General features: G+C 47.9%; 1 protein-coding gene across 1 annotated transcript in view; it reads right to left on the bottom strand.

Moving 5' to 3' along the window:
* Positions 1–9,567, bottom strand: part of nmnat2 (nicotinamide nucleotide adenylyltransferase 2) — a 9,854-nt gene extending 287 nt beyond the window's left edge. The window contains exons 1-11 of the mRNA XM_030401675.1: positions 9,298–9,567; positions 5,423–5,511; positions 4,378–4,445; positions 4,089–4,167; positions 3,883–4,009; positions 3,713–3,793; positions 3,003–3,047; positions 2,761–2,837; positions 2,173–2,274; positions 1,999–2,066; positions 1–861 (exon numbers count right to left, since the gene is read on the bottom strand). The exon at positions 1–861 is cut by the window's left edge and continues 287 nt beyond it. Of these exons, the coding sequence (XP_030257535.1) occupies positions 759–861; positions 1,999–2,066; positions 2,173–2,274; positions 2,761–2,837; positions 3,003–3,047; positions 3,713–3,793; positions 3,883–4,009; positions 4,089–4,167; positions 4,378–4,445; positions 5,423–5,511; positions 9,298–9,382 (924 nt within the window). The 5' untranslated portion in view covers positions 9,383–9,567 and the 3' untranslated portion in view covers positions 1–758. The remainder of the gene's footprint in view (positions 862–1,998; positions 2,067–2,172; positions 2,275–2,760; positions 2,838–3,002; positions 3,048–3,712; positions 3,794–3,882; positions 4,010–4,088; positions 4,168–4,377; positions 4,446–5,422; positions 5,512–9,297) is intronic.
* Positions 9,568–9,643: the final 76 nt, after the last annotated feature.

Below are 9,643 nucleotides of genomic sequence, written 5' to 3'. Positions count from 1 at the left end.
AAAAAAATGTTTACGAAAACAATGATGTTAAAAATATGGATGTATTGATACATATTGATTGTGAACATTTGAAGCGGTGAAGGAGTTCTGATCCACCCGCTGCGCTCTCAACGAGTTGACAAATTATTTTAACTTACATGAAGAGAAAAAAGTTTCTAACAAATCTTAATTAATGTTCCAGTCAGTCTCGTTCTCTGCTGCTGTCCAACAACAGAAAGGTTGTACGTCTTTGTCGGCTTTTAATAAAAATCTATAATTTGTTCCCTCCACGTTGAGACAGTTTATCCAAAATGTTCCTGTTCCTGCACGAGGCCACAGACCCTGTGGTGTTCCAGCTGATCGGCGCCCTGACACAGAAGAACAGTTGAGCATGCCGGCCGAGTGTCATGCACCCCAAACTTTAATAAAGACAGAAAACAGAGAGTGAGAAAACACTGTCGCCAGAGCAAAAATACATCAGTGACCTCCGCAGCCCTTTGGGATTACCTCCGTACCTCCTCTCCAGCAGCCCCCTGTCATCCCAAAATGCCCCCCCTCCCCCCTCCCCGATGGTAAAGTCACATGACACAGACAGAAGGAGGGACACGAATGCTCCGGGTGGAAAGCGACAGCTCAAAGAAGAGTATATGTTTGACACAGAAGACAGAGAAGGAAGATGTCATTTTTTTAGGGGGCGGGGTCAAATTTATAACGATGATGGTGGTTGTAGGTAGCGCCCCCCCCCACTCCTCCTGTTCTCATGCGCCGGCCCGCCGTCTCTATCCCGAGGCGTTGATGTACAGCTGACTCTGCAGGATGTAGTCGATGACCGGCTGACTCAGGTAGTCCACGACGTGACCGTCACCGTGCTGCAGGGCCAGTCTGAGGAGGAGGAAGAGGAGGAGGAAGAGGAGGAGGAGGAGGAGGAGGAGGAAGAGGAGGAAGAGGAGTAGGAGGAGAGGCAGTACATCAGTTTGAATATTTAATATTTAACCTGCTGCACTCTTCATAACTTCCTGCAACAAGCATGTTTCCTACAAATGGCAACAATCATTTCTCAGCAAACCCGATGGATTCACATGAAGAGTAGCAGTTACACAGCAAACATGAAACATGAAATACATTTAAATAGAATAAACACAAGAAATAAACATGTATAAAGGAAACAGTGTGGTTGTAGCAGTTAGCTTCAGTTAGCTTCAGTTAGCTTCAGAGCATCTTTAAGGTCCTGAACTCTTAGAGCCAGTTCACAGCTGACGTTCTGTCCTCAGTGATGTGATGTCACTTCCTGCTCTACAAACATCCCTGAGACAAACGATGTCACCCCAACCCTCAAAGACAGAAAGAAGTTCATGTAGAACATTTGCTGAATGAACAAGAAGGTCCAAATAATGCAGAATGAGTCAGAGACAGAGTTTCACAGAGTTTATAAAGTGTCTCCAACTCAACAACTCACTAAACTGACACATTTGTTAAGGGAGTCTGGGGACTTTCTCCACGGGGACAAAGAAGTAGCCTATATTGTTACTGTTTAGTGTCTTTGTAACATGTGACATGTTTAGATCAATAACATGTTTCTTCTTTCATAAATGGAGTGTAAATGGTGAAATCAGTGTAAACAGTGTGTTCAAACAGCTGATCAATGTTGGCAGGTAAGACTTTAGCACTTTAGACACAGAAGCAGACAGGCTGGTACAGACATGCTGCCACAAACTGACACTTTTTACAAGGAGACAAACAACTTCAGCTGAAAGATTTAATGCTGAATTTACAACAAGGACACAACGAGTTACAATCTGTCACAGACACAGTTTCACTACGTTATAGAGTTTGTTTTAACTCAACAACGCTTAAATTACTACATTTGTTAATGGAGTCTGGTGCTGCTGAGACTGACAGAAGTTACAACCTGTAACAACCTTGTTTTGCTGAAAGTGAGCAGAGGACACCAGCCTGCTGCTGAACGACTTCATGATTCTAGATATTAAACAGTCACAACACGCCGAGATAAATCCTCACCTGCTCTTGGTCGAGCTGACGATGGACATCGGGTGGGTCTTCTCGTCATTCACCACGATGATGTTGTCCTGAAACCAAAGAATGAACAGAGAGGAGACAATGAAACAGGACGTCTCTCTAACGACAGAGTCCAGACGGGCTGCAGCAGCTGTGGCGCTGAGGTTCTGCTCTGACCTTGTACTTGCGGAGGATGGAGGAGTGATTCATGATCCGCTCTGTGTCGGCTCCGTCACGAGGAACCACCACGATCCCAAAATCCCCCACGATCACCTCCATCTGAAACCAGAGAGAGAGCCGCTGTCAGCACCTCGGGGTCTGAGGGCACCAGCTTCAGGACACGTTTTGGACCCGATCTGATCGGGTTGGTCAGAATTCACAAACACATTTTGTCTGAGTCTCTCTGATGTGACTGAAGACAAATCTTTGTCCACTCGTTTCTTCACATCTGCAAAAACTTCTTAAAATGATTAAATGTTCTAGTTTTATCATGAATCTGATTCAAACATCTCTCATTGTCTCTTGCTAACAGCTAGCATAGCATTCATATTAGCATGTTGGTTTGTTTGTTAGCAGGTCATAGAACAGAACGCTGCATGCTCCGGGTCGACCTCTCGATCTGCAGATGTTTCCTTTATCGACAACATCGAAACGACCCGTGGGTTATCACGATAGGGGTCAGAGGGAAAGGCTGAGGGGCGGGGCCACAGGGTGGGTTGGGGCGGTGTTAAAGGCAGGGCGGGGGCGGGGCTACAGTGTGCTTACATCACTGTCCTTCCACAGGCCAGGGATGCAGAAGGACTCCAGGAGATCACTGCCACACAGGAGCAAGATGCGTAACTCTACAGACGACAAACAGGCAGGAGGAAAGAGACACGCCCTCAGTAAACAACATGTTTACTGCACACAAACAGAGTAAACAACATGTTTACTGCACACACACAACCAGACAGGAAGGAAACACAACACAGCCGAGTGTTCAGGGCCAAAAAGAAGACACCACTCACCAATCTCCTCGTACCTCATGGCGGTGCCCAGGTTCGCATTCTCATCTGCCAGAGAGACAGAACATCATCAGCTCAGACACGAGTACGGAGGCTCAGAGGGGCCAGTCAGAGGGGCCAAACAGAACATCATACACTCAGACACGAGTACGGAGGCTCAGAGGGGCCAGTTCATACACGTTACTACAGATTCATTCATGGAGAGTCCAGCTGCGACGTGTCTGCAGCACCGTGCATCAATCAACAGTCGGTGGAATATAAAACATTACTGACGGCGGCTGATACCGTTCAGCAGGCTCCCTCACAGCCGGGTCCTGCTGGGACACTGAACAGAACCGAGCCATCGTTAATGATATTGGTCACAGCTTTTCAAAATATCTGCTGTGAAAAGCTGTACTGGTGAGCCAGAGACCACTGTTCAACACTGCGTTCTGACATTTTGCAGTCATGTTTGTGGGGACAGAACCAGGTTCTGAGTCCAGACATGATTATGTTGACACTCTTTTTTTGTACCTAAACCCGACCAGAACATAAGCACAGTGCTGTCACAACATACAACTGAAAACTGGACCCCAAATGTTGAGATTTGTGTTGTTAATAAAGACAAATGTTGGTGTGATGGTCTGTTAAAGTTGAACGGTCTGCTGGCAGGATGAACTCTGGCTAACGGGCCCGTGGCGGCTGGTTCTTCCTCTCTGAATGTTTGGACTCACCGACGAAGGTGAAGCGCTCGATGTGAGGACGGACGCAGCAGATCTTCCCCAGACTCTCGCTGACCTTCCCCCACAGTTTGACTGACACACAGAGACACAACAGCTCGTTAACGGTCTGATCCAGAATGAAACCTGATGGACTCATTGATCCCTGGAGGGACCACACTCACTGGCTGTGGGCTTGTGGGTCATGTTGTTGTGGTTCTGGTAGATGGGAGGAGTCTGGTTCTGTGGCTGACCAATCACAGGAGTCGTCGATGGCGTGTTGACGTTGGACAGAATACAGCCGGTGACTCTCTGAGGAGGGAAGACATCAACATCAACAACAACAACAGACAAACAGACGAGCGTCCATGTTGTAGTAACTCTTCCTGACCTTCATCAGGTCGCGGTGATGCTCCAGCACGCTGCAGGTGGTCTGCCAGGTGTCCTGGTAACACTCCCAGGGATCCACCCTGCACCAGCACGCACACACACACACACACACACACACACACACACACACACACACACACACATACAAACCATCAATCATTAAAAACTGATCTGTGTTCCTAAGTCGTGATCCTGTCACCTGTCACTGATCCACCTGTGGGACGATCCACACAGGTGTTCACTCCTCCACCTGTTGGAAATATGTTGCTGACATCACAGTGATCGCTCACCTGATCCAATCAGAGGACTGCACGGCCAGCTGACACATGGTGAGACGATGTCTGCTGGGCACCAGGCCCTGCACACACACACACACACACACACATTAATCAGTGATTGATCGCTGCAGCTAATCGAACTGATCTGACATGTGTGGAAGATAAAAACAGATTCTGGGTCAGTTTTGTTCACACCAATGAAGCGTCTCCAGAGCAGCAGCAGCAGCTAAGGCTCATGGGTAATGTAGTATCAGTGCTGTCTGATCTGGAGGTCAGACAGAGTTCCTGCGTGGCAGCAGCAGTGAGGACGACACTGTGGTGGTTTCCTGTTTTATTTTGTAGTTCTCTCCTCATGTGTCGTGTTTTACTTTTCCACTTCCTGTCTTTGTGTTTTCTGTGTTTCTCTCTCTTGTGTTTTTATTCAGTGCTCGTCGCTTTATGAGTTCATGTTGTTGACTTATTAGCCTCAGTAGTGAACTGAAGCTGCAGGCTGTCAGACTGTCACCTCTCAGCTACAGAGGGCAGTTAGCAGCTAGCTGTTAGCATGCTAACTTCAGCAGACGTCTGTGACATCATCATGTCTGATCCGTTACAGACCGATCCTTTAAGACTCCAGAATCTGTGGTTGGCACTGCAGCTGTGATCACATACTGTAAATGTTTAGTCCTTAATAATTAACACGTATATGAAGTATTAACCTTCTAACCTCCATGTGTTTGTGTCAGGACTGATAATACCTGACGTGTTAACCAGCTAATAATTAAAGTGAGTCATGGCAGCGTGAAGCTGAGCTGAAGCTCTGATGTGAGACTGAAGCGAGCAGGAAGCGTCCTGGTGTCTCACAGCTCCTCAGCATCTATTATTCATGTTGTGTTTCTGCAGAACAGTGGAAGTAGGACAAGAGCTTCATATATTCCAGCAGGAAACAGCAGCAGCAGCTCGCAGGACGCACCGCTGTGATGTAATCTCTAATCCTGCTGCTGTACTCTGATTACAAACCGCTTCAACAGACCGACTGACATTTTGGAAATAAAGAGGATTCTTCTTCATGACTTACTGGTTTTCCGTACGAGTCGTGCACCGGAGAGATGATTCCTCCGATCACGATGAAACGACCTGTTTTGTGCAGATATTCTCGGGCTTTTTCTGCAAACACACAAACAAACAGAACACGTAAACAATGTGAAGACAAAAACACATTCAGCCTCGTATCACGTCACAGAACAAAGACCAGTTCCATGACTTCATCCTTGTTTGGCCATAAAATATCTTCACATATTGAAACATTTCAATCATTCAACCAGCTGACAGCCGACAGTCTGAATGTTTAACTTCAGAGTGACTCAGACGATAATTCAGCACGTTGGGTTGGAAACAAACTGCATTTGATCTTTACTCAGTTTTAAATGTTATAATTGCTTAAAGACACACGTGTCAGTTCTGCTCTGAATCCAATCAGAACATTTGCAGCCGAGCCTCCATGAAGCGCTCCAGGCCCGGGACCGGTCACCTGACGCACCGCAGCCCAGAACTTCTTGTTCCCATCAGCTGACTTTGTGAACGAAGCAGCTGTAAAATGATACGAAACGTATCACGAACTGGAAGTTAGCCGGCTCAGTCGGCGCGAGTCTCTGTGGGCCGCAGAACACGGGCCTTACTTTATATCCAGGAAGAGTTTCTGCTTCACGCGTCACTGAGCAGATCCAGACCTGCTGGAGGAACAAACACCTGGAGTCTCATCAGGTTCTGTTCTGATCCGACGGGAGCAGAGCTCAGAGATGACTTTGTAATTTGATTTCTCTTCACTCTGTTGATCAGCCTGACTGCAGCAGTGATCCAGAGCGGACCTCCAGGTTCTGTTCTGCTGACTGCTGATTGGAGCTGGAGGGGAACTGGACTTTACTTCATGAACGTAACGTTACAGAGAGGAGACAGAGAACCAGAACCAGAACCAGAACCAGAGTCTCTGCTGAGTGCTGACTTCACTCAGAGGCTCAGCTGGATTCAAACACAGACAGTTTACAGCTCGTGCAGTAAAATAAAGACTGACAACACACTGTGACATCACAGTGACATCACAGTGACATCACAGTGACGTCACAGTGATGTCACAGTGACGTCACTGTGATGTCACAGTGACGTCACAGTGACATCACAGTGACATCACTGTGACATCACTGTGACATCACTGTGACATCACTTCCTCTCTGACTCTCCTGAAGGTTACTTTGAGGAATAATGTCAGAGCTCAACAACGGTCGAGTTGCTCTCAGACATTTTAACGCAGCGCTCCTGAACACGGGTCTCCGGTGGTTCTGTGTGATGGTTTCTGTGTTTCAGGTTTCAGGACGGATTGGATCTCGTGTTCATGCTCAGTGTTTCCTCAGGACATTATCTTTGGACTCCCGTCAGATGCAGCTGAAGTTTCTCTGTGAGGTTGTTTTGGAGCAGCGTGGCTCAGTTCTGTCTTCAGTCTCGGATCAGAACACAGACGTCTTGACTCGTAGCTGCTGACTCTTATTTAAACTCCGGCTCCCAACTAACGACTGACCGCTCTGTTACCGCGGCGACAGTGACGCCAACAAGCTCTCTGAGCAGGATGTGACTGACGGAGCGGTTCTGTTTGACCTGTTGGCAGAGTGTCACCAAGTTACTGCATCCGTTTGGAATCTGAGCTGAAACAAACTGAGTCTGTCAGGTGATCGTCAGCCTGAACACACAGATCAATAAATCATTTCAGGCTGTTTGATATTTAGAGGTTTTTAGAGGAAACGTTTGTCTTTTTAACGAACCGTCGCTTCAGTTTGTAATGTGACAACAGGTTTCCTCACAAAGAGCTCAGATGAAGATGTTTGAAGAACCAACTTTAATGTGAAGAAGTTAAAACAAACAGTGTTCAGCTGATGGAGGCTGCAGACGATGACGCTGATCTACTTCATCAAACTGACGTCCGCTCTTTAAAGTCCGACATATTCATGAAGTTCATCTCGTTTGATTCTCACAAGAAGACGTTTCATCAGCTCAGGTTCTGCACACAGGTTCAGATCCAGGTACTGCTCACCTGCAGCTCAGATCTCAGAGGGAAGTGTTCCACTACATTTACATACTGTAAGCTTTTCATTTCAGGACTTGTACTCGAGTACTTTTACTGCAGTAAAGGATCTGAGTACTTCACGTGAGCTCGACTGTCTGATTCTCGTCTTCACTCTGTGATGAATGAACTGTGCTGCATGTTTCTGTGGAGCTCTCATTAATCTCCCGTCTCCACCTTCAGAGGACGCTGAGCGACGAGGAGCTGCTGGTGAAAATAGGTCATGATGGGAACATGGCTGCTGCGCTGCTGCAGCGTCTGAGACGACGCTGGTGAGCCCGGCTCGGTACCGAGGTCCAGTCTGAACCAGAGCGTTCACAGACTCTTCAGACGTGTTGGATTCAGTCTGAACAAACATCCAAACGTCCCACAGTTTGACTCTCTGTGTGTCATCATGAGTCAGCCGGACAGCACATGACTGACACCCACATGAACCCGCCCCTCTCCTCTGATTGGGTGACACACAGCCTGTCACAGTCCCTCATTGACTCTCAGAGATTAATTAGTTTTTCACTGACACCAGTTGGAGGAGAGAAACACGACGGCCTTCACTTCTGAGTCTGATACTGAACTTTCTGTCCAGTGTTTGTTGGAGAGATCCAGAAGTATGACGAGCCAGAACCGTTGGAGTCGGGCGGGTCAGAGGTTGATGGATTTGTTTACGTTGTTACGAGACAGATTTCCTCCAGAACCAAACTGAGGCTGTGTCACTGCATTAAAGGGAAACGGGTCCAGTCTGACACATGATGCGCTGACAGAACTGCTTCTGCATGTCATCTCATGTCACTGTGCATTGTGGGTAATGTAGGCTGCAGGGTTTGATGAACACTGACACTGTTGGACTCATGTGGACAGTTTAACAACAAATAAACCAAACACACATCCTTCTTTTTAAAGTCCTGGTGCCTACTTTACCCACAATGCAACTCAGCCCCAGAGAGACAGGACTGGAGGTTCTGTACCAGCTGCTGCATGTGATCTGATTCATTTACAACCTATAACAGATTAAATCTCGACGGCTCGACTGAAGGACTACGACTCTTCACCTGACTCTCATCAGCAGGACGAGCAGGTGATGGATGACTACACTGTTCAGGTGAACTGCTCCTTTAATTCTACAATGTAAGGCCCTTTAATGTGTAAGTCAGGGTCCATCTGACTGATTCTTTGCCCTGTAAACACCTCGACCTCTGCAGACATCCAAGTACAACAGCTCATCAATCATGACGTCATTATTAACAGATCAATCAACAAATACAATAATCTCCGTGGATGAACACAAACATGTGACGACTGTTTCATAACAACATGAATCTGAATCATCTGCTGCTGTTCCACCGCAGCTCCTCTCTAATGACGCAGGTACCCGCCGCTGAGCAAGGCACCACCTGCTGCTGTGTGTGTGTGTGTGTGTGTGTGTGTGTGTGTGTGCATCATGTGTGTGTCGGGCTGAACTGATCCTCCTGAGGACCCGTCAGGAGAGGCTGCTTGTTTTCTGGGCTGCGCCACACGCTGCGTGAGGCCTGCGGAGCGGCGACACGGAACATTTCCGGCTTTAACGTCTAAAAACAGGCTCAGACTGAACGAAGCGGGTCACGTTGTGTAGTCAGTGTGAGATTATTGTGTTGTTGTTTGTGTTTTCTACATGATTCTGCTGGATGTGGAGCCGTCGGCCATTTCAGCACCACCCTGCTGGACAGCGACCAACCACAACACACCAAACCCCATTCAGATTTCTGTCATTTTAACGTTACTGTTATTAGAGAGGGTCTATCACACACACACACGCACGCACGCACACACACACACACACACACACACACACACACACAGATGCTCACCGAACATATGGATGTGTCCCTTGGTGATCGGGTTGAAGCTGCCGCAGGACAGCAGGATCACGTGGGTTTTGGTGGTTTCTGTCATGGTGTCTGTCGGTCTCTGTCGCTTTTGTTGAGTTCCGGTCCGGTCCGGTCCCGGTCCTGTGTACCTCAGTGCTCCCGGGTCGTCGGTTGTTTGTAGCAGGCAGCAGCCGCAGAGAGAGAGGCGAGGCTGGAGAGTCTGCGGCAGGAAGCAGCGTCACTGTGTTAAAGAGACAGGACGCACGGAGACACCGAGCGGAACCAGGCGGCACTGAGGTCCAATCACAAGACAGAGACACTGAGCAGAACCGACCGACACTGAGGT

This window comes from Sparus aurata, chromosome 21 (assembly GCF_900880675.1).
Source record: "Sparus aurata chromosome 21, fSpaAur1.1, whole genome shotgun sequence".
In the NCBI taxonomy this organism is placed as follows: domain Eukaryota; kingdom Metazoa; phylum Chordata; class Actinopteri; order Spariformes; family Sparidae; genus Sparus; species Sparus aurata.
Note: the sequence above shows the minus strand (reverse complement) of the source record. Positions and strands in the feature narration are given on the sequence as shown.